This window comes from Antedon mediterranea, chromosome 6, assembly GCF_964355755.1.
Source record: "Antedon mediterranea chromosome 6, ecAntMedi1.1, whole genome shotgun sequence".
Taxonomy (NCBI): domain Eukaryota; kingdom Metazoa; phylum Echinodermata; class Crinoidea; order Comatulida; family Antedonidae; genus Antedon; species Antedon mediterranea.
In genome coordinates this window covers 23,744,780-23,770,177 of record NC_092675.1, presented here as the reverse complement: position 1 = coordinate 23,770,177, position 25,398 = coordinate 23,744,780, and the positions used below count along the sequence as shown (strand labels likewise).

At 31.0% G+C, this 25,398-nt stretch overlaps 1 protein-coding gene across 2 annotated transcripts; it reads left to right on the top strand.

Annotated features, from left to right (window-relative positions):
• The first annotated feature begins 142 nt into the window (after positions 1–142).
• LOC140051537 (monocarboxylate transporter 13-like) lies at positions 143–24,934 on the top strand. Of its 2 annotated transcripts, none has more exons than XM_072096784.1 (7): positions 143–265; positions 15,354–15,606; positions 20,733–21,029; positions 21,371–21,750; positions 22,633–22,858; positions 23,610–23,753; positions 24,204–24,934. In XM_072096784.1, exons 2-7 carry the CDS (start codon positions 15,414–15,416, stop codon positions 24,446–24,448), a joined length of 1,485 nt encoding a protein of 494 aa, XP_071952885.1. In that variant the 5' UTR covers positions 143–265; positions 15,354–15,413; the 3' UTR covers positions 24,449–24,934. The 2 variants fall into 2 exon arrangements, with proteins under 2 accessions (XP_071952885.1, XP_071952884.1); XM_072096783.1 differs by lacking the exon at positions 143–265 and adding an exon at positions 4,533–4,700.
• Positions 24,935–25,398: the final 464 nt, after the last annotated feature.

Sequence of the window (25,398 nt, the reverse complement as noted above, 5' to 3'; positions counted from 1 at the left end):
TCAAGGCTTGGTTCAACGCATTCATGCATTCATTCGTTTTATTTCAGTGTGAGGAGTTATTGTGTCCTGGTGCAAACAACTAATACTTAACAATTATCTTCCCACAAAATACAAATGCCTATGGATTTTACTACTTATGGAACGCCCTCACTTTTTCTATTGAAGTTAATCTATAGAAGCTATTGGTAGTAAGCTGTATTCATCATTTACCGGCTTCACGCATTGAGGAACATAAGACCGTCCACTCAATTTAGCAACAGGTTCGGTAAGTTTTATCCATCATTACTTATTAAAAATACAAACTTTATACCGTATACGATTGAACAATTGTAGAGTAATATTTATTTTGCACCCGTATAACGAGCTTGTGAAAATCGTTGCGTGGGCTTTCGTAGCCGTATTATATTTTTTAAATTCTTTCATGCCTGCCAATAGCTTGAAATATAAACAATATTTAAAGAATAAAGAAAAACAATATCAAAAAAGGCTTGCAGTTCAAAATGTCTCAAATATTATCATTATATAATGATAATAATAATAATAATAACACTTACAGTACTGTACAGCTATATAAGAGCAAATTTCTCAGTCATATTAAATCTTATATCAAACAAAGCCAAATGATCACATTTTAAAATAGGGCCTTATATTTTTTTTGAAAATGGAATGTATATTATGTATTACAGGTATAGTATTCATTCAAGTTTTAATGCAAATTATTTCTGTATTCTAGTTTAAAAAAAGTTAATTTAAAAGTTAAAATCATATCTCAAATATATAAGCAATTTTAACCAAGAAATAATGACCAATTGTAACATTGTCATTTTATTTAGAATCACATTAATATTAATTTTTTTGTTTAATATTTTAATGCATTTACAAATTATATATTTTATTTGTATACCGGTACTGTAGTCTATGAATTTAACGTTTTTGAAAGCAGCGGTTTAGCAGAACGAGTGTCGTTTGGCGCTACAAAACTTTGTTTAGTGTTAACCAAAATGTACTCTCACTTGTTAAATTTGTGAGATAAAAAAGGTATGTATATCAATAAAAAATATACTTTTTTTATTATAAACATTGTTACTGCACCTAGATTAACCATCGTATATTAAGATTACGAAAAAATCATGTAGCATCGCTTGTTATAAACATGAACAATTTAGAATAAAGGTGTGTGAAAATGTATGAAAATAAAATAAGTCATCTCTATAATAACTGCAGCATTATCCTTATCTTTCATAGATGTCGATTTTGTATTGTATTATATATGTATTAAAATTAATGCATAAGAATAACTTTGATACAAAAGTATTAACCTTTTTAATTTATAATAATCGAAGTTAAGTATGCGTAACACTCTGTCACGCCTCGATGCACTTAGGTCTACTGTATGAAAGTCCAGTAGTATTTTAAAGTTATTTCTATATCGAAATTATGTCTTACTATGTTGAAACTTCTACTCAATTGCCAGAAAACAAGCTTTCGTAGAAATGATGTTAAAGAATACAGTAGTTAAATTGTTGACATGGTATGTGTACATATAATTAGACAATTACCTACAAAGACCCAAAGACCATTAAGATGTAGAAGTTGTCATCAAATTGAACTCATACTTTGAATCTGAGTTTACATGGATTTGTATATAGCGGTTACAGAACATCGGATAAAATATGTAGGTATATGAACAGCAACATAGAAAAACCTAATGTATATGTCAAATTGACAATTAAATACACATGCTAGGATTCGTCAGAATTGTTCGTCGCCTACAGACCCAATTTGCAAACTATTTTATCAATAATAAGTTGTTTATAATGGTTTCATCATTATCATAAATATTGAACTACTTCAGAAAGCTGGATGTGACACAGAGTGTTGTTTTATGTGTCAGATAAGTTCAAGCTTGATTTAGGTGCAAAACGATATTTTTGGGAGATAAATTTGTTATTTAGGTGTTGCTTAATTAAAAAAAAGGGCAAAGTAGCACTCACTATTCGGTCGCAATGTCATACTAAACATGGAATATAACTTATTCCATTACTCACATGTAACCGTTACGTTACGTTACATTTAGTAATAAACAAATTTCACGTAGAATGTCGATTTTTTTTACAATATTAATCCATGATTAAAGTAGGCCCACTATATTTTCCTCTATTGTTAGCATTAATGATTTTAAAAGTGATATCCTAAATGTCTTCAATTAATGGTTCAAATTATCATTGTTCAATCTGCAGCACGTCTTATTATAGATTATTTTGAGAAAGATAATATACCAGTAAGTTTGCGCATAAAAAATGCAGCATAATAGGCCTATGTAAATAAATATAACTAAAGTGGGAGCAAAAAAGCAACCTATAAAAATTAACTTAGATTTCCACAATTTGCTGCTTTAGTCGTATCGTTTCCCTTCCAACATCTATTTTATTGGCTCGTTTCTGTTCCACTAATAATACAGACGTGTTAACTCAACTTATGTCTACTTCCAAAATTGTCTGAATCAATCGATTAAAAAAGGCGACCTTATGTCCACCACAGTCATATTATGAAGTGACTACCACCAGTGACCATAATGAAGCTTTCTGTAATGTCTTTGATTGTCCTTCAATTCCATCGGTACTTTATAAACATGTAAGAATGTCTTTGGTGTACTAGCTTTGTGTTTGGTATACTTATAATGTACTGTACAGAAATGTGTATACTGAATTTACACACAACATGCTGAGAATTGCTTCGATCAATTAATATACGCTGCAATTGTTTAGCTCCTGTAAATCGATATTCTATTGGAAGCGAAAGGAGCTGGTTTTGTATAATGAATGTTTCCCACTGTAATTGGTAAACTGGTTTTATCTGTATAGTTAGATAATAAATGTTACGAAAAAGGTAATGTGAAGTATGTTGTTGTCTAGTTTTTATGACATCATACGTTACTTCATAAGTCGCGATGTGTTGAACTATGAACACCTGGCGACGTAATGCACAGACCTCAATCTGACAAACACTGTCTTTCGTGGATGAATGCGCTGCACGTTTCTTGATATATACGAAGAAATTAAAAGGTGATTACCAACAAGTATATCAATTATAACCATGCTAACTTACCGGTCTATTTGCTATTTAGACATACATCTCTCTTGCTGTGCACTCCAACCTGTTTAAGAGCAACTTGTAGCATATACTGTAGGCTATATAACTTAGTTCGTAGACATAATTCTAGTATATTTAAATTTATATGTATTCAACTAGTATTATAGAATGGAACACTCTAGAAGAATTTAAATTTGGAAATGTATGCGTCTGCAGTGATTCAGCAAACCAGGGAAAAATAGTCACAGAAAATAATTTGACATGTCAAGTGAATGTTCTCTGGTTGATGGGTTACGAACAGAGATACAAACTTTCTATATTAATTATTCATTATTCATCATTTTATCAAACAAATCAGTTCTTTAATTACAAGCCGTTCAGCAATTCTAGGACAAGGTAAATATGTTATATTTCAATAGTTCTATAACATTGCATGTATGAAGAAAGAATACATGCGGAATACATCGCGAAAGAGGAAAATGAACCAGTAATAACCCATAGTGAGTCGCTCTTCCGTGTACTGTGTAACCGAACCAGTACCTTGGTGGTCATGGAGTTGTTATTCAATCGAATTGTTCACATAATGTTGAAGTCCTAGTGGTCAAAGCCAAACCACCACGATTGTTATTGGGAATGTGTTCTGCCTCACCGTTTGTTATCTTTAATATCTTCCATTGTTATTTATTTCAGACACCGTTATTTCTTAGCGGTTTAAAGTTTCTCCATTTCTGTCAAAATTTATATTAATATACATTTCTATCTTAATGCAACAAAAGAGAAATGTCTACCTTATACCTCCACAGGGACCTGTTAGCAAATTTCCAAAACGTATATTCAATCTTGACAGACTTGTTTTATATTTTCATGTTTCATATCTTCTATCAATTTTTATGGTCTGGTTGAATGACAGTCTTGAATCCAGGCTCTGATATATTGATTTACGATGACACTTGTAAATGTCATCTTAGTGGTTTATTTCTTAATAACATTGTAAAATATGCTAGTCAAAGTATTTGACAGATATAACTTGATTACGGAGCCTTCATACTTGGGATAAATTATAGCACATTACCTCAATTAATATGTCAAATTGATCACGATTATGTAAATTTTAATATTTTATGAAGCGAATAACGTTTAATACAACTACTTGACCATTTTGACTACAGCGATTTTCAGTGAACGTTTTCCAGATAACAAAAAAATGTTTACTCCACAAGTGGCATATGTTTTGTTGACACCTCATTTATTGACATTAGATGTAAATTAAAGTAAATTAGAACACGAAACTATATGTTTATATACAATTCGATACACATTTACTAGAAGATGTAAAAAGATCAATAATTCACCTTACAACCTGATCGATTTGGGCTACAATACAAACACGCGGTCCAATACTTACTACAAAAGTTTTCATTAAAAATGCATGATGTACAGTAGACTGGGAACCGTTATGCTATCGCCCAATGTTCGACTTAGAATTGCAATACCAACACTAACAGCATCGTTTGGAATCTCTAAACAACTTTGTCCACTGTGCTCTGAAAGTCATGTTGTGATTATTTCTTTTTAAAGAAGTTTATCATTTGAAACAAACAAAAATGGTAAGTAATTCAATATTCAAGAATTTGCATTGTCGTGTCTTCATAGGTAATGTGGAAGGAGTATTAAGGCATGACAATTTATAAGGGTTGTTGATGAAGCAGTCATTTGTACATGAAAAATACAAAAAAATATTATTTAAGAAATATAAATAATATCAGTGTTATATCAAGATATATAAGCTTTCTTTATTACATATGCGAGTACTTAAACAAACCTAAGCTAAAAATAAATTTAGGTCGATCTTTACTGTTTGACCTATTGTATCGACTGGTTGCTTCCAATACGGCTATCTATATTAAGGTTTTGTTTTCATTATTATAAGAATAAGAATAATTTTAAAATGAATATATCTTTTTTTAGTGTCATTTACAGTCCTGTGCATTACTGTAAGAAGTGAATATAAACTAGGCATATGTGTGTGACAAATGTAAACAATTAACAGAAATAAATATTTATAAAGAGACCATTTCAACAGTCCTACACAAATTTAATTTACATGCTACCAATTGAGTACTGCCAACGCCATTTTAGTGGTAAACTGATTTAGTTTGTTTAGAATCTTTTAAACTGAAGGATTGTTTAGTTTTTAGGCATATCCAGGCCGAATAAGTGTTTAGGCTCTTATATTGTATTTTCAGTAAGTCTAATACGGTAATAGTTTTTATCTATATGATTCTCTGTGTCTTAATTTCTTCAGTGAGTTCTGTAATACAGTGTAGCTTACGAATTACTTTAAGTATCAGCTTACAGCCAAGAAAATACAATGTCACGTGTGACACTGTATTCAGGTATGCTTCGACGATATTATACACATTATGACATTTGCCTAGATACACAATCGGCTACTTTATCTTGGATTACGATGGGCGCCAAGCTTGACAGACTTAGTTTAGTCTCTAACGTAAAATTAAATTCATAAATCAGACTTTTGTAAGCGTTGTTTGTGTGTGGTCAATAACCGCCTGTATAACATGAACCATTTCCAATTCATGTTATTGAATATGTAATGAAATAATAGTATTATAAATACTGACGATTAAAATTATATATAATATGAGCATAACTGGAATGTAATGATGTTTGTATTCACCATCAGTAAATAAAAACATAACCCAGTTTGTTTAAAACAAAAATTAAATATTATAATTATACTTCTGCCAATAACATGTTCATTTTTTTGCTGAAATGTATTGCGTAGGTCCCAACTAAATTGAAATTACCGTTAACCGAATAATAAATAGACGGGCAGCAAGACCCGTACTGACACATGTTACTAGACTGTGTTTTTGTACTTTAGTCTCATGGCTTAGTGGACTCTCCAGCCTAATGTCTAATCGTATCCAGTAAACAGCTTTCAGGAAGAAGGTAGTCGTTTTGTCAATGTAATATTGTATGTGCTATACATTATTACTATTTTCCGACTTTCAAAAATATTCAAAATTTAATATAATTTATATAAATTTAGTCTATAGAAATGTCTATAGATTATATTTATATTGACAAAGTTTCCTTTTAAATGAAAAGAGCTGGCAGACCATAGCAAAAGAATTATTATTGACATTGTTATTTTAACTCTTCCTTACTTCTCCAAAAACTGAACACTAGTTGAGCATTACTCATCTGATAAGACCTTCTTATAGTATCTTTAGGCAGTTATCATTTTGATGATTATTTGACCAGGACGGAATATACCATTTAATCAGTATATTGATATATTTCCCAGAAAACCAATGACAAACGCCGCTAGATGTAACGAATTAGATTCAATATTTAAGTTTATTTAAAATGATCGATTTCACCTGAACTTGTTATTACTTGTGATCACTTTCTTGCTTAAGGGTTATTTAGTTACTACGGTACTCTTTCTGCAATAGAAGGAGCAAAACTATAAGATCGTCCTTACATAATTATGCCTAATGTGTGCTGATTCCAATAGGCCTTACCTAAGTACCTGAACTTTCTGAATATTACGTCTAGGCCCATATTATACTACGTAATCTAATTGATTTCTGATAATACCAGGTCAGATAGCTCTGCATCATGACATGACTGATCTTTCTTGATGTCATTGAATTGAAAGTATGATTAGGTTATTGATATTGAATGGCACTAATAGTTAGGTTTGCATACTCCATGTTTTTCCAAAAGGAAATAATAGTATTCATGATATGCATGGTTGGAGATGTGGTCGAAGTATATATAAAATATGGTTAGTACACAGTCTTCACTCACAAATTTCAAACTAATACTCTTAATAATTTCCATTATATTCATATTCTCAATAAATAATAAATTATCCTGAAGACGACTGACAGTAGTAGTAACACATGCTGCACCTCAAACATTGGACGTAATTCATAACATTTAAAAAAAAACTTAATTTAATTTAATTTAGTAGATTACAGTTTTTATTCATCTCGACCTACATTATACATTTATTTCTTCCTAAATTATGAATGTATTTTTAAAATTCTAACAAAAAACTAACAAAATATTTATTTTATAACTATCTAATATCATATTTATCGATAGATTAGAAATGACCCGAAGAGTATAAGAACACCGCGTATTGAACGTTACAGTAGTATACTTAACTACAATACATTAATTAATAATATCGACTTTATAAATTTAAAACTTGTCATGCATCACTTGGCAGCACACAATTAAAAATAACGTAATATACATGACCAGGTATAACCTATAATTCAGCCTGATTGTATTGTTATACATTTCATTAACGTTGTATATTAATTATTTCACATCACCCACAAACACGTTATTATAATACTATATTGTTATAGGCCTAGATGTATACAGCAACATTAGGTAAAGTTAAGAACAGTGTAGATACACCACTCCAATAACATAATGAATTTTAGATATAGTTACACCACACTGTCATCCATGACAAGTCTGGTAGAGTTAGAAAATGGATATAACTGTTTTGAATGGCAATCGAACTTTTTCAACTCAAACATCAGACAATACAATACTCATACTCATCGTATCCTATTGTGTTGTTGTCAATCCTTGATCACTTTTTATTTATTGATTTTTTTACTTTAAATTTCCTATAACAATGACTATATTTAATGAAAGAAACCAGAATATGTAATTTCCGTTAGTTAGCTCTAACTAATGCCCCAGTTTAATGAACAAGACGACATCATAATGAGCAATACCAGTTACCTGCTTGTATATTGCACGTTTATTTTAATTGCTTATCTGCTGTCTGACCTACGTCATTTCCAGCACCAATTCAAAGCTGTGTACACCATTTTTAGTCGCGTGCGTGCAACGCGACTCTATAGCTTACTATGTCGGTCGGTCGGTCAGTCGGTCAGTCAGTTGGTCGGTCGGTTGGTCAGTCGATCGATCGGCGGTTGGTCGATTGGTCGGTAAACACTAACTTGAGCACGCGACTGCAGCCATGTATATGGCCTTGCTGTTTCTGTTAAACGCTGTAAGTTACACTGTTGATGCGCATGCGTGATTTTAAATAATTAGCAACTAATGCGTCATAATCAAAGTATGATGTATTGCCGCTAATGAGGTGTTTGATGACTTACTGCAACATTACCTAATATTATGTTCATTATACTTGGAAAGGAACGCATCGTTTTAATTTATCAATCTTCTAACGAGTTCGTTTCAAAAGTTGTTATTTTAACCATTGAGAAGTAACAAAGAAAAACAAGAATATGTTAACGCAAAAAAGTATTACTGTATTAAGAATATGTATGCATGCGTTCTCAATTTTATATTTGACAATGCTAATACTTATTTTATTTTCTTTGTACCGATCTAAAATATTGGCAATAGAACATCACAATATTGGTAATTATATATGATACTATGAGTCTAACAAATAACGTTATAATTTGTAAAAAAGAACATTCTTGAAACATATGCTTATAAAAGAAGGATCACCATTTAAAACAAAGTTTTGAGCCTACTAAATTAAAAAATATGTATTATAGATTGTGTTTTCTACTAGTATATTAATACAAATATAAGAGTGAAACTGAAATATTGAGAATCAGTATTAACAAAACGTAAACCGAAGCTGTTTAGTTTCTCTCAATTGTGGAAGCAGAAAGTAAAAATGAACAAATATAAAAGTCTTTCAAGCAATTTAAATATAGTTATAGTACAGCATATATAACAAAAAATTACGTTGATAATAATCATTTAATCATCACAACAAAATTAAACATACCCTTTAATTTAAGAAGGGCTGTGGTACCATGTAGTTGAGAGACCATGAATGGATAAGTCTAAGCTTTATTATTGTTTAACGATAGGAAACATTGAACGAAATTCGGCAGATACACCAGAAAACATGTTTATCTAAGCTAAATATAATTTACTGGGACGATGAACATTTTAATTTTAGTAATCGAATGTTTATCATTTAACCTGAATAAAGGCATGTTATAATCGAGTGAGAAACATAATTTAATCTAATAAAGATATCCAGTGAAATTAGAATTGATATAAACTTACAACTGCTTTTGGTAATCAAGATGCTGTCAAATTAAAATATTTATCGTAAGCAACACCAGGTCATCCTCTAACCTGAATTTGGTTAATAGTCGTTGACAGAAAATGTCATTAAATTGCAAAGTAATTTATAATTTCATGTCTTAAAAATTCAAACCAACCATTTATGACATAAAAGTTATTTTGTAAAATTTCATGAAATTGACAATAACGAGAGTTACTATACAGATTATAAGGAACATGAGGATACATAAACACAGGTCTTAAAATAAAATCGCATGGATCTAGTCATATTGCTGACTTACACTGCAATAACAACTGAATCTTTTATTCTTAAATAAACTATGTCGGTCGGTTGATCGGTCGGTCGGTAAACACTAACTCAAATTTGAGCACGCGACTGCAGCCACGTATGCCTTGTTGAAGTACTTTTAAGTAATAATTAAATTAATTAATAAGTATATATTAGATTCAACAATATATAGATTTTGATTAATAAAACCCCAAATTCTTCAACATTGTCGTGTTTCATCAACACTCTCTGTCCAATAATCGTTTTCAGTGTATTTTTAAGCAGTAGGCATACATTAATATCATCTTCCAACAATGTGAACGGTTCCACAAGCTGACAGGTTAATATTTTGTATATAGCTTCTCTTATTACCTACTTATTTAATTAAACATTAAAAGTGTAACTAACATTAACCAATGTAACATTGACAAATATCAACTTCCATATAGACATACATATTGAAACAAATAATAGACAGCAGCGATAAAGAATACTTTGTTGAGATTACCACATAATGATAAGTTATTTGACGATGAAGACAGATTATTCTATTATTATAAAGGAAATCATTCTTGGTATTAGAATGAGGTCTGATATTTTTGTGCTGTGCATTTTATTTTATATATTAATATAATATGAATACACTTTATCGACTAGAAAGGAATAATATTTCAAATGCTGGCGCTGTAAAGCATGGTGGGTGCGACAATCTCTTTCTTCCTATTTATTACTTCGAGTAGTGCAGTCGGATGTTCTTATTGGCCGTGGAAATTCATTCATAATTTAATTTATTTCTTCTAATTTCGCACCATAAAGGCCAAATAAAGAAAAAAGGAAAATACCAAACAATATTTGAAATTCATTCTTGTTTAACAGTTAGAGGAAAAATGACAAAATCGGCACTGTGGTCATGTTAGAAGTGTCAAAACAATATAGATTATCTGATAAAACTCTTAGAAAGTAGGAAACCATTTTTCCTCTGACTGTTAAATAAAAAAAAGAAAAAATGAGATGGCTCACAAAGTCACACCATTGGTAAGTAACAACACATGAAAGATCAATATCCAGAACTCATTACAAAACTGTCTGTTTGGTGTTGACCAAATTAGCATCACCATTTTCCTTGCCTTATTTAATTATATGTTTATTTGTAAGAAATAGGAATAAACAAAATGTATATATTGTAAGATGAATGATGTCGAGCAAAACTATACTAAATGATGACTTTCCTGGTAATGTGTTGTAGATCCTCCTAATACAAATTAATAAATATAGAATTGTTAGTGAATTAATGGTTTGTCAATATATCATTTTGGATGTATCCATTCAATTACCAAATGATTCTAGAACTAGTACTCTTAGTCGTAAATAATTTTTCTATGACGTAATGAATTAAATAAGCGATAATAAACTAATAAATTACTAAATGCAATCTGAAAAGTTTTCACCAAATGGGTGAAAATTAAATTACTGATTTTCATATTTATTTACTCAATGTTATTCTTCAACATCTGAATAATATACAGTTTTCGTCTCATGTGAGTATGTTATCGGCGTTTTAACATACCGTCTGAATACTGTGTAAAAACCCTACCTTACCTAATAAGTCAAATCTAGGCTATACACATTAAAGACGACTTTATAACTAAATGTAACACACTTAAGATTATTGAAATTTATTTCTTCAACCACTTGACATTTACATATATTGCGACAAGGCATTTTTATTTGTTTAATTGTTTTAGTTGCAACAGTCTATCGTGTAGAAGGATAATATTATACGGATACATGATATAAGGTGGCCTGGTATTACATTTTAGCTGTGGGCGAACAGTCTGTTCTTGTACAGTGTCATAAATATTAACCCATGTGGGAGAGAGGTTCTAGTCATCAGACAAGACATCGCTAAAATAGACATCGTACATCGAGTGCAACAGGCTCGCAGCGATGCCAGTGGCTGTTTCAATGTATTTCAATTGATATGAACAAGTTTATATTCTCACGTTAGACGGTAAATATATTGAGAGCGCGACCCCATGATACACCTTTTAATCAGCACCTGTTAATATCCACCTTATTTACAAAAAAAAAGATCGATATTTTGAACTGTTACATACATTAATCTGAATTAAAAATGTAATTTAAAATACTACAAATCTGCTATTCGGCTTGCTCACATATTTTCTCCTGTTTTTCGTTTTTTTTTTCTTCATATCGACCCAAAAAATGTGTTTGAAACATAATCAGGAATATTAAGGATGTACTTTTTCTATTTTCAAACCGTTTGTAATCATCTCATAAATGTAAACAGTATCCGTTGTATTGAGTGTCAGCTGAAAGGCTTAGCAGATGGTTTTTTTTCAAACATTTTTAGTCATCTTTTGCTTATATAAACATATTTTGTATCAATTTTCTAATATGTATGCGATACTAATGTTTAAAATTATTTTCACACAAAAAATAAGCTTTAAAAACAAAATATGTCATATCACTACCAATTGGTTACATCACACTTCTTTTGTCAAACAAGCTTGATAATAAAAAACAATACTACGTATTATTTAACTTATCTCAAATAATGCTTGAAATTGTATCATTTGTGTAATGTTTCAAGACAAATTAAATCTACTATTGTGTTTATTGCTTTTGAAATTCGAGGAGTACTAATATTGAATGAGCTACGTAGTCATGAATGCCAATTGTAATACACAGTCAGGTTAATTGTGTTATTAATTATGATTAATAATTCATTCATTCATTCATTCACCTTTTTCAAATTTCACAACTAGGCCTAATATGTAAATAGAAGGTGTCCTGACTAAATCTTTAAGGAAAATACGTCATGAGCTTGACTCCCTCTTGCTTTATATTATGAATCTTGTATTGAACTAACATGTATTTATTTTTATTTATTTTATTCAAACGAAACCAACAGCGATAATTATCGCCACTAACAGGTTTGATACAAACAAAGCCAGGACTATTTAAAGCACCTTGATTGGTTCTAACATTGATCAAGGGCTTCTCCCGTCCATTGTCCACCTTGACCAGAAGAACGTAATTGGCCAATATGTCTGAGGCAGATACTAGATACAGGGGCTCCCATAAGAGATAGCAATGCTGATTCAAATGCCTAACGGGACACCAGCTTCATGTATAGCACCTGATATTCCCAGATGGTCTCCCATCCAAGCTCTAACCAGGCCAAACGTTGCTTAACTTCGGTGTTCGGTGAATAAATGTACAGTACTAATATATGCAAACTTAAATATTTAGTACAATGTTTGCGTTGGTGAAGTAATTGTGTTGAAAGTAAAATAAAAGTAGAGCGTTGTGGGGCTTATCGGATCTATTTTATCGATTTACTGCGACAGAACATCCATGTGGTATATCACAGGTGGTGTTCCATAATAAGAAAACACATTTAATTTCATGATAAAAGTGATAATTAGTTTTTAGTCGCGTGAAACACAGCTCACTATGTCGGTCGGTTGGTCGGTTGGTTGGTCGGTAAACACTAACTTGAGCACGCGACTGCAGCTATGTATGTGGCCCTCCATCAATGTACACTTTATCGGCGACTGATTTCACTATATTATATAGGTTAATTAAACAACTATTCTATCGATTGATATGTAGTGACATATTATAATTATATTAACCATTAGCCTAAACACACATTGTAACTATATGACAATAGGCCTATATATTTAATTATTGATTATAATACAGTGAGTTTTACATTGTTGTACCTTTGGTATTTACATAACAGTAGTCTCAATCATAATGAGGTTCTCATTAGTATAGTGTACAGCGTTTTTGTCTTGTTGGAATAAACATTTTTAGAATAACATTTTCGTTTCTAGTGAAGGATAAATTAACGTTGAACTTACCAACGATTCTAAAAATATTTTTGGGAAGGAGATGAATTTTTTCAATAATAATACATTTTACAAAATCCATGCCAGGCCTACATAAAGTTCATCAAATAGCAACAATACTTTTATATTCGTGCAATATGGATAGGCCCATATCTATACTATTAGGGCCTAAGCGTTTTCTGCGTATTTCTACACATTTTAATTTTAAAATGATTCTACTTCGTTGTTTTTAAACAGAAATGTAGTCTTTTCATTCTATTCTCACATTCTCTTATTTACTGTTTATAATCTAATTGATTAATTATAAGTATCATCACTGGGCGGTGTAGAGTTCATCAACGGGAGTAATATATAAAAGTACCATGACATGAAATTTCCAGTGGCTTTATTGTGTGATATCTCTGCATATGAAGTAGAAGAAGATTTTGGGTTCAAACCTTTATTTAGAGTTCTCACATATTTATTAAAATTGACCGTTTAATAATATTATTAATTGTTAGTATATTAGGCCTACTGGTTTCATTTCAAATATAACATTCAATTATGTAAGAGACAAATGTATGAAAATAAATAAAGAGTTACTTACATGTATGCTACTATCAAATACATCTGATATTTTGTATATTTTCTTAATTTTTTCAACATAATTTTTATTTTCAAAATGCATTTTACAAATTTCTGTAGCCTATGCATAGCTTCTATAGAGATACAGAAAAAATGTAATTTAATTTAATTGACTTGTGGGACGATCATAACCCAAACAAATTTGAACAATTGATACTAACGTCTTATATAAAGTATATTATCAGCTAGAACGTTTACTATTTTTGCAACGAGACGCTGGCCGAGTTAATCGATACTTTTAATAAAGGCACTATTGAGTTGAAACACATACTAAACTTAAAAGCATACAGGCTATAGACATACCACTAATGGACATTATGAACGAGCAATTGTCATCAAATACGTTTTAAAATTTATATTATTTCAAAGCATTTATAAAAAACGTTCACATTTTTAAACACTTTTATATCATTATTTGAGTTTACAAATAAAATACTTTTTCTGCATACGAACGATAATTAAAGCTAGATAACTAATTATTGCTTACAGCCAGCGGTGAAGATTAACATGTTTCGTAATTAATTGCTCGTTCTACACAATTTTCACAATTTGAATTGTAAATTCTCGATTAAAATCTACAAATTGCCAAAAAATTAAAACCCGTCAAGTGCAATGCATATAAATTAGATAAAAAAGAAGTGCGCATGCTCATGACATGCTCTATCAATGGAAATGAATTACAAAAATTAAAATTCAGGTATTCGCCGTAGACACATTTCTTCAATTGCCATAAAGATGAGAATTACATATCTTTCAAAGTTGGATTGTTTATCAGCGTTGATTAGAGTCTATATTTTAGCGCTTTTAAGTCATTAGAAAATATCGTATTCTGTTTCACCGACGACCGTGTTCTTCTTCATCTCTTTAAACAACTACTTGGATCAGCAGTTGAAACTATTTCTGTAATTTTTTTTTTTACTTATCGGTTTGTAGACAGTGAAATAAGAGCACATACTAGTTGAAAAGGGCTATGACCCCACTATGACCCCACTGCTCTGTACACGAACTATTGTATGGTGTACAGAAACTATAACTGTAAATGTGTTATAGAATCTCTTGAAAAAAAAAGCGCGTTTTGATACCGTTTTCCAGCTCCAGAACTTCTTCTCGATATCGGGAAATATTGTTCAGTGTATGAAAATTGTTATTTATGATTGTATATAAACACAATGAATGTGTTTTCAGGAGGTCTGGTCCAGTGAACCTTATAAATTATTATTATTTTTAATCTTTACTAAGAAGAAGCATGCCAGTGCAACAAGTGAATGACAATACAGACTTAGTTGCCTAGTGCCAATACATTTCTTTTTAAATATCGTTAATTTAAATTATGTTTCTTTTTCTTCCAGAACGGACGCGCACATCCGATTCAGCGTTCCGATATACACCTTTCAATTGATGCCTCAGACATGAGCCTAGAAAGTACCCCGATTGTGGAACCATGTCAACAAACGAAGGCAAAGAAACGACGTTACTATCGGGGCTGGTTGGTATGTCTTGCTGGTTTCATCCTAGATGTTCCTTTTATGGGAATGGTTATGAGCTTCGGAGAGTTATTGTCACCTCTTTTGGATACATTTGGTGGAGGTACAGCGCTAATAAGTAAGTACTGTAGGCCTAGAAGTCTGTATTACGTTCCCAGTAACACCTCACTTTTTGGCAGCGTACGTCAATGTTGTATATCTTTATAGGTGACACACTATTTGAAAAGAATAATGTTAAAAAGTCGCCATTTGTATGTATGTTTGTATATATACGATGTCACATGGTAACATTATAATATAATAAGGCAACACAAAAATGATGAACTAGGTATACTATTATACCAATCAACCATGCACTCAAATTCTACATCAAACAAAAGCTAATTATCATTTAAAAGAAAAGAATAACTCATACAATGTTCAAATAATAATAATGAAAATCCCAATCAAGTATACATAAACAAAATAATGTGCAAGATGTATAGAATATTTATGGTTATATCCTAATTTGTTGAACATAGTAATTAATCAAAGGCACGTGTCCTGAAGCATCACGAAAGTGATAAAGCTTAAAATAGTGTTACTAATATTGCAACGAATTGAAACAAAACTATAAAATAAGCATTCGTGATGTTTAAATTTATGACATACGTCTAACGCACAGATAGGGATATTTTAAGATAAAGATGGAAATTAGATGAGAAGAAAAAAAAACACGTACAGTATATACGACAACAAAGAGTAGGACAAACTTAGTTTTTCTCCAACAATTGGACATATATGATCTAATTTATATGTCCATGGTTCAATATAGTGGACACAGTTGATATAATGATGACGAAGAATTCATTCATCAACAAAGATCTCTATACTCAATATAAACACATTTCTGAGGAGATTTAAATGATATTGATAAGCACGAGCTATCGTATTATTATCCAGGCCTAATTATGTCATATCACGTCTTTCTTTGTAGATATTTGCGTTTATTTGAACGTAATCTAGCAACCATTTTATGAAATATTCATATCTGCATTCATAACTGACGTCTGTTTTGTCATTTATAGGCCTATTAATTTAATTATTTAACGTGGTTTATACGAGAGAAGAACGGTAATACCAATGTGTACGATATAAATTATGTTGATATTTCATTTTTAATTAAAAATTATGTTTCTTTTTGTCGTGATAATGATATGAAGATAGTAAAAATGTGATCAAGCTTTCCTGCTTGATAACAAAAACAGGCTAACTGACACAATACCATGTTTATTGTCGCTGGACACGATACGGTACGAGATTCGACAGAATAATTTAAGAATAACATTCATTTTCAATATTACACTTTTAAAATGGTTTTTTTTTCTAGTTTAAAGCCTTTCTGTTTTTGAGTTTCAACACTGCTGGTAAATTTGGTTTTTCTACCGATCAGCATTTGTTAGCCGATCATGCTGCTTTAAATTAGCTAAACTGACATAATCTTAACCTTAGATTAGATTTTATTTTATAATTTTAGTATTTTTAACTGATCGTATGCCTTTTCTTCGAGTATTAAAAAGGTAGCATGACTTATATTAAAAACATATACAGTACTTATATAACACCAGTGAACTTTACTTATTCCTGATAACACTTATGAACGAAACTCAGCGCACGTGAAACTTGTGATAGGCTATATTATAGGTATAACTATTTATCTTAGTCTTGAGTTTGGAACATTTACTATACTTTATCCTGAAGCACATTCGATACTAATGATAATATTTTTAAACTATACATATATCATTCATCCATGATAGTGGACATCCATTTAAGTTGTACATTGTATATTGTTGCGATGGATAGAATGTATAAACGGCGCCAATATCCTTACGCAATAGTAAATATTATTGTTATATTGGTTCAGATGTGTACGATACTGCAACGATACAAAAAAGCTGACGATGGATAGATTAAATCGTTGGCGTTGAGAGATTATCCTCTCATTCATGCTCACACTTCATCATCAATATTAACTCAAGTTTCATTTTCATCAGTGCCATTTATAATCTAATTCCGTGTACATAAACTGATAAAAAATGATGATCTATAATTAGTCAGTAGATTGATATGCAATGTATTAGGAACAAGGGCCTGAATCAATAGACACTGGGCCTGTTGAACAATAATCGCCTTCGGCCATCTACGCCAACATCATTAGTAGAGGCAATAAACTCAATGATTCTACTACAGTAGTCTGCTTAGGGGGCTTGACTATATAATGATAACAAATTGTTCATTCTGCATTGTTACTATTCAGATCAATTGCATACACCTTGTTGATTAGCTAGAGGATAATTTCTGGCTCATTTCGAAAAGTAATTAGTCCTTTGGTATTTCATAGGAATTTATTATTTCCAATCCCCAACACATCGTACACATATTCCTCTTTTTCTCTATACCGTATATTAATGTTATGTCAGTAAAACTTTTTTTTTATGCCGCAGGCTTGTATTTTCCAACGAATTAATTAAATAAACATAATTTACCATTTTTCCTATTATGATACACACGCGTGACGTACGTCATGTCCTCCAATTTTACTCTAACAATGTATAGGCCTATTCTACGTCAATCTATTGTTTTTTCTCTCATTCTGCGGATTATTTGTTCAACAATTTTTGTCATAATTAGTAAAATAATTAGTATTATATTGATTAGAAATGCTTCAACACAGTTTTTAACAATCATGTCAAATGTCAAATGTCAAATGTCAAATTAAATTTCAAAGTATTGCTCAAGTAGGCGTGGTGTCTAAAACAACGTCTGTTTTAGTTTGGAGAAACCTATTTACAGACATTTTGGTATAACATTGTACTGTGTGTTAATCTTTTCAAACGTTTCTTATTAATATTAGACTTAACATTAGTTCAAAATATTACAAAATGTTTCAAAGATTCTGATTCAATACATTTATTTAAAAATCTTCAAATGGTGAACCGTTTTTTTGATTAATTTAAAAAAAAGGTTGATTCAAATGTTTAATACTCTATTCTTTTCATTTTTTCTATAAGAACATTGAGGTATCTATGTTTAGGCCTTGTTTTCCTATTTTTTTGTGATGTTTTAAGAAATTTATATTTTTGTTTGGGTTGGGTTGAGGGTGAATGATGTGGTTTGAAGAATTATTATTCGTATAGGCCTTTGTATCTTTTGTGTCTTTTTGACTTATAACTACGATATATTTACAATATTAACTGCTCAATACGAAATGTTTGGGTTATTTTTTGATGATGTCTTATGTTTGATTTGATCATTTTAATTGAAAGCATGGACTATCGTATGAAATTTCACGCCATACATCATATAATACACAATACAAATAATGGACATAGAAACTAACACAAGTATCAAATATCGTTAAGCATTGTACTGAATTGTAAGTAAATATTCCTATTCATCTTTCATTAACATGTCAGAAGAAAGTACATTATTACAACTAGACATGAAACATATTTGACAAGTATAATTGAAAGTCAACTACAAAGCTAAGTAAACTCATATCCCGTGGCATATACTCATGTTTATACCGTACATATTATGTGCTAGCTTTGAAATGTAGGTAGGTAGGCCTACGATGTTGTCAGAGTGGCTGCAACTGGTGTGTCTGAAGGCGTAATGTTATATTGAATTAACATTTTCGAAAGTGTTCCTCCTAATTTGATCAATTAATTATTAATTACTTATTCGTAATTGAGATATTCTGTGTTTTGAGCATTTAAAATTGAATCTCAGGAAAAAAAATGTAATATATCGAACAATACAAACGAAGCAGCAACAAAGTAATCGAAAGATGTTGGCCGAGTAAGACTCATGTTCTTACCGTCATATTGGCTTATTAAACCAAAGGCACAGAACACTGATCAAATCTTTGAGTTTCCCTATAGTAGGTTGATCTTAAAAAAGTTTTTATAAACCTGGATTGGTTAGGAAAAGTGCATCACCTCCTTAGCCAAGCAAACAATCATATCAGAAATATTCTTCATCAATCTTTTATTAATATATGTAAACAAATGATACATAAAAAGAATGATGCATATAGTAGTAACATTTTTAGACAATAGAGCAATTGTTACTATTACATAATGTATTTAATAATATCAATTATAATAAATTGTTTTTTCATTTTTTCTTGAAATTTTTGTTGCCTTTTCCTTTTATTTTCCTGAAGTTTGATCTCTCCCTCTTTCGTTTGCGTATCACATGAGTACGAGTTTTGCTCACCAAGGAGAGCCACTCATGTTGTTAACACAATTTGTTACCACAGAATAAAATTAGAAACATGTCAATCAATGATAATAGAATCAGATACAACACAATAATATCGAATGCAAAGGGTTTGCTCACTACTATGTTAACACATTTTGTTACTATAGAATAAAGATAAAAACATGACAATCAATGATAGTGATATTAAACGTCTGGCTAAAGGAAGATTAATGTATCCATACACGTGTCGTGCAAATTGTATTAAATTGAACAGGCAGCTACATACAGAAATTTGATTAACAGTGTACCTAAAACATGGCATTAATTGTTCTTCAATGACAAGCACGATGATGACATACTGTCGAGTTGTTGATGGCGAGAGTACAACAACTGTCGAAATAGTAGATAAAAGATACGCCAACTGACTCGCTTAATGGATGTTGGTTTTTCAAGAAATCAATAAATATTCTAATTCATTATAAATAATTAGTCTATACTATAAACTAATTTTTATATATTTTAGGACGTCATCACAGTATTCCCATATATAATTACTAATACTACATTTTTTTTTATTATGAGCTTTTTACTAACTGTACAGTATGTTCATTTCTGGAAAAAAAATGGACAAACAAGATGCTTTATACAAGTTAATATTTCCAAGTCGTGACCTTCTAATCTACATAAGATAAAAATGGTTCACATATATATTAAGTCTATCATTTTCCAAAAAAGTCAAACTTATACAAACATTCAATATTATAGTCAAATGTATTTTGTGAAATTTTAAAGAATTGTAAAACATATTTATTTGTAAAATTAAGCAGGCCTATCCCAAATTAACTTATGATAAACTTTTAGGTTGGATAAAACTCACATCCCTAGTCCCTTGATAAAAAATAAAACTTTGTTATTTTGTATAACTTGTTTCATATTCAGTTATTCGTCAAACTCTGTAAATAACCTGGTTGATACCACTATTTCATTTCTTCTTAGGTTGGGTCGGTTCTATAGGATTTGGCATGGCGTACGTAGCTAATCCAATTTCAGCAAATTTATACCACAGATTCGGTTGCAGAACGGTATCGTTATGTGGAGTTTTACTTGGAGCAGCATCATTAATAATTTGTTCGTATGTCAAATCGTTTGGACTAATGTTCCTAACGTACAGTTTAATGTTTGGATTCGCAACCAACTTGACGTATAACCCACCGTTAATTTTAACGGGAGCATGGTTTCCTACACATCATCATGTATTAGCGACATGTACTTTGGTTGCTGGAATTCCATTCGGTAAGTTGATGGTTTTAATTTTAATTTTCAGAAACGTCTACAAATATCGATTTTTTTCTTATGTGTAGGCCTATGCATAACGAGTACTCAAATAACTCATTTATAACGTATTTCTTTGTTTGAAAACTATTGCAAGTGAACAAATATGTGTTACAAAAAGAATTATGTTATGGAAACAGTTTTCCTTCGAAGAATTTGCATACAATTGGTTAATGCCGTCGTCTTCAGGATTTTGTCACATAAGATAATTGACAATGTATAACGTAAAGTAAAGGAACTTTTTCTTCTATTTGCACAGATACGACCTTTTAAGAAACATATACAATTTGTCTTTTATTCAGGATCTTTAGTAATGAATCCAGTATGCCAGGCATTACTAGAGCGTGTAGGATTGGAGAAAACATTTCTGTGTTTATCTGGTCTAGTCTTAATTATTGGAATACCATGCAGCCTTGCATTTGCGCAACCTCCCGATGAATTTGAGATGTCACACGAACCAGAAGAGAGTATAGAAGAGAATGGGGTGCCGAAAACTAGTGCAATACCAAATTCTGAAAGTGGTAGCGAATGGCTAAAAGATATGATAAATAAAGAACGAAACAATTACCCCGAATGCTGTGTTGGATGTCAGTATGAGCTGTGGAGTGATAGTATATTTCTACTCTATCTACTTGGACAATTTGTCAAAGGTCTAGGATACGTTTTTCCATTCATTCATTTGGTAAGTATAGAGCATTTACGTATTCGCAAACTTCGCTTGAGAATACTGTTTATTCGAGAAAAAGTTTCAAAAAATGTTACAAGTACATTAATAATGTTTAACAACTGAAATATATATTTGTGTATTCACCGATTGTAGGACTAGAGTAGATATGTTTTACCCATCCGAATCATTGATAGGATAAAAGCTTCAGAAATATATCGGTGCCCAATTCAATTTTAGCTATACACCTTCATTAACCATCGTATTTTATCAGCAGCTATAAATCAAAACAAAATGTACACACATCATGTTAGGCTAGCTTAATGAACGTGAACCGACATTGAGTAGCAATAAACAAAATGCCAGCGCTATTTAGTTTTGAAATATTCTAAAAGGGCGTTCCATAATAAAAACATAGCTACATGAATACACTGTAGCCTAAAGGTAATGCTACAAATTGCTTATCAATTTATGAATAATTTCTCAACAATTTTGTTCTTTAAACTCATACATCTTTCATAAAATGACAACATGCTGAGAATATGCTATTTTTATTATTTATTATTCCTTATTCTATGAGAGAACTGGGAGAAAAAATCGATATGGGAAGTAATTAGTAGGTTACGTTGGTGATAGTGATATTTGTTATTAGTTGGGTGAAACTCAGCCCAGTTGGATGTGGTTGTCACTGAACTTGTCACTTCTTTTATTGCACGGGGGTATGCGATAATTCATCTATTTATTATGACTATCTATTAATTATATGACACCCCCTCCCCCACACCCACATGATTACTTCATTGTATTTATCATCCTTTATGTATGTTATTATATTGTGGAAATAAATTAAATTGAAGAAATAAATCCTAATACATTTACTTTTACATTTGATTTAAACAGGTAACTTTCATGAAAACTATCGGAATACCCGCAAGGTTAGGGTCTATAGTGATGACAATAAAAGGAGCATCAGACATGATAGGTCGTCTTTTAGCGGGTATTCTAGGTGAACGGCTGCCGTTTCAAATTATTCATATGTACGTTATTTGTACGGGTATTATGGCGATTACAACCTACTTAGTTACATTTGCCAGTAATTTCACACACATGGTGTTTTATGCTATATGTAAGTACATAGTATTTCCTCTAGATAGTTGTGTGAATAGTAGTAGTACGATATATAAAGCTATAGTCCAATTTACTTTCAAAGGGGTGGGGGGGGGGGAGGTTGTTTTTGTACCTAAGCTTCCCAATAGAGACGCGATGTAAAGACAAAGTCCCAACGCAAGTGAGTTGACTAAAGACAGGCCAAAGTTCGAAAAATTCATCGCTTGTAATTGGTCAAACCACCTACCGCCTGTTACGTCATTGTGTTGCGTCTCTACAGTGGGAAACAAGCATTAGTTTGGTACTTTACATTCTGATAAATGATGGAATTTCTGAAATCATTATTATTAGAAATCATCGTGATTTTTTTTTAAAATGAATCAAATCAAAATAATTCTCTATATATATATATCCTTATTCTATTTTGACTTGATAAATATAAGACACATTTGTCAAGAATAAAATTTCAGAGTCTTTCACACACAAAATATGGTCATTTTCAATCGATTTTAAGTTAGTTTACATAATTTAATTCATAGATATGTAACTATTAATACCACTACTCGAACTGTTAAAGTATGATTTTATTATTAAATTGTATAATCAACAATTTGGAATTCTTAATTGAATATTTGATGAAATTTATAAAATATTCAAACCTATTCAAATGCAGATTTAAATCTAGAACTTGACTGTTGCATCAAATTAAACGAAAGGAAGATAATTTCACTTTCAAAGCAATTTCTAATTTTACTCTTTTGTCGTTTCAGTTATAGGATTTTTCAATGGTGTTTTCAACTCGTTGCTTTTTCCAACAACAACGCAACTTTTTCGCAAAGATCTGGCGAGGCAAGCATGGGCGTTTTGTCAGGTACCGCCTGGTATAGCAATCATTATAGGACCAGGAGTAGCAGGTAATTAATCCAAAATTACACATTTTGTTCCATATAAAATAACTTTCATATTAATAAATTACTGATATGCAACCAACCCAACTAAAAATAACAATTATGTTTCATCTGGCGACATTGTATGGTACAATACATTATTGAGTACACACGCTAGATTTCCATTATTTGCTCATTAAAAACATATCTTAATGTATTAGTGCTATGCATGACTGTAGACAATTGTAACCTAAACAATTTAATGCATGAATTGTACCGGAGACTAACAGTGTCGATGTTCCGGTCAAAGTACTTCAAACGTCGTCTTTGGAATGAAGTAAATTAAGATAGAGAAAGCAACAATTGATGAAGAGTGCCTCAGTTGCTCGCAGCCATATTCTCACAAGCATATGTTTACCAATTTTTCACCATTGAAATGCTTAATCAATCATTTTATTTTCTTTTGTTTAATTTTAGGTTTCATATATGATGCAACTAAAAGTTATATCGTTGACTTCTACGTGAATACGGGGATTTTTGAACTAGCAATGTTAATATTTGCCAGCATTCCGGCTATAAGATTAGGTCGGTGGATGTGGGAAAATAAAAATCAGCCAGAGGAAACAAAAAGACGGCCTACAGTCATAGAAATGACCCGTTTGTTTGTTGAATATCATGGTAAACGGAAACAGCAACAAAAAGGTTATAGTTCATTTGAATGACATCAACACATAATTAGATGTAAATTTAGTATCTTGTAGATTGATATGGTTTGTGTTATCTTAAATAATGTTTTACTTATTATCTTGTTTTATAAGTGTTTAGTTTTAATTCTTTTTTAACAGTGACGTACTAAATATTTTACATTTATGTTAATTAGGCCTATGGTTTTACTTGGATATGTTTTAGTAATATCTGTCCACATCATAGACCATTGTTAAATATAATTGTAGAATAATGTAGAATAAATAGATAATTATTTTTATCCTATCGATAAGCAATATAGTTATATGTTTAATGTTATAGAATAAGACAATAAATAGAAAACAATAAACAACAAGACTATAGGTAACAAATAGACACATATGAAAATGGGCTAATGGTTGCTATGCAACGGAAAACATACGTAATCATTTACTGTGCTTAACAGGGTTTAATTATGACACAATTACTCTAGAAAATTCATAAAGAGTAGATCGTATCATAAACTGTTCAATAATATCAAAGATAGAAATACGAACAATATTGTAATGAATGCATATCTAATAAAGATGCAGGCCGGAACGTCTTGAAATTGTTGTCTTCACTAAATCTCGCATGATATACTGTAGTATGTTACTTTTACCATACATGCTCGTAATACTCTTTCAAATTTTTCTGATTGGTGATGTGATTTTTTAAATTTATTGTAAGCAAACCGACAACCCATTCTTGTTCTCTGTATTCCCTTTTGTTGATGTATATCACGCAATCCATTTTCAACAATATAATAGTATAATAATATAATTGTAATTGAATAGTGAGGGATTAGTTACACTATTGTCTTAGCGCCAACGAAATTGACCTTCACAACCAAAATATTTCTTTGTATAGGCCCCAATGAACTGGGTTCTTTAAAGTGCACACAAGTTATAAATTTGTACACTCGACCTACGGCTTATATTCCTTATCC

Coding starts and splice junctions, on each gene's coding strand:
- LOC140051537 (XM_072096783.1), top strand. Junction 21,751..22,632: donor TTTTTCCATTCATTCATTTG/GTAAGTATAGAG, acceptor TGATTTAAACAG/GTAACTTTCATGAAAACTAT. Junction 23,754..24,203: donor TATAGGACCAGGAGTAGCAG/GTAATTAATCCA, acceptor GTTTAATTTTAG/GTTTCATATATGATGCAACT.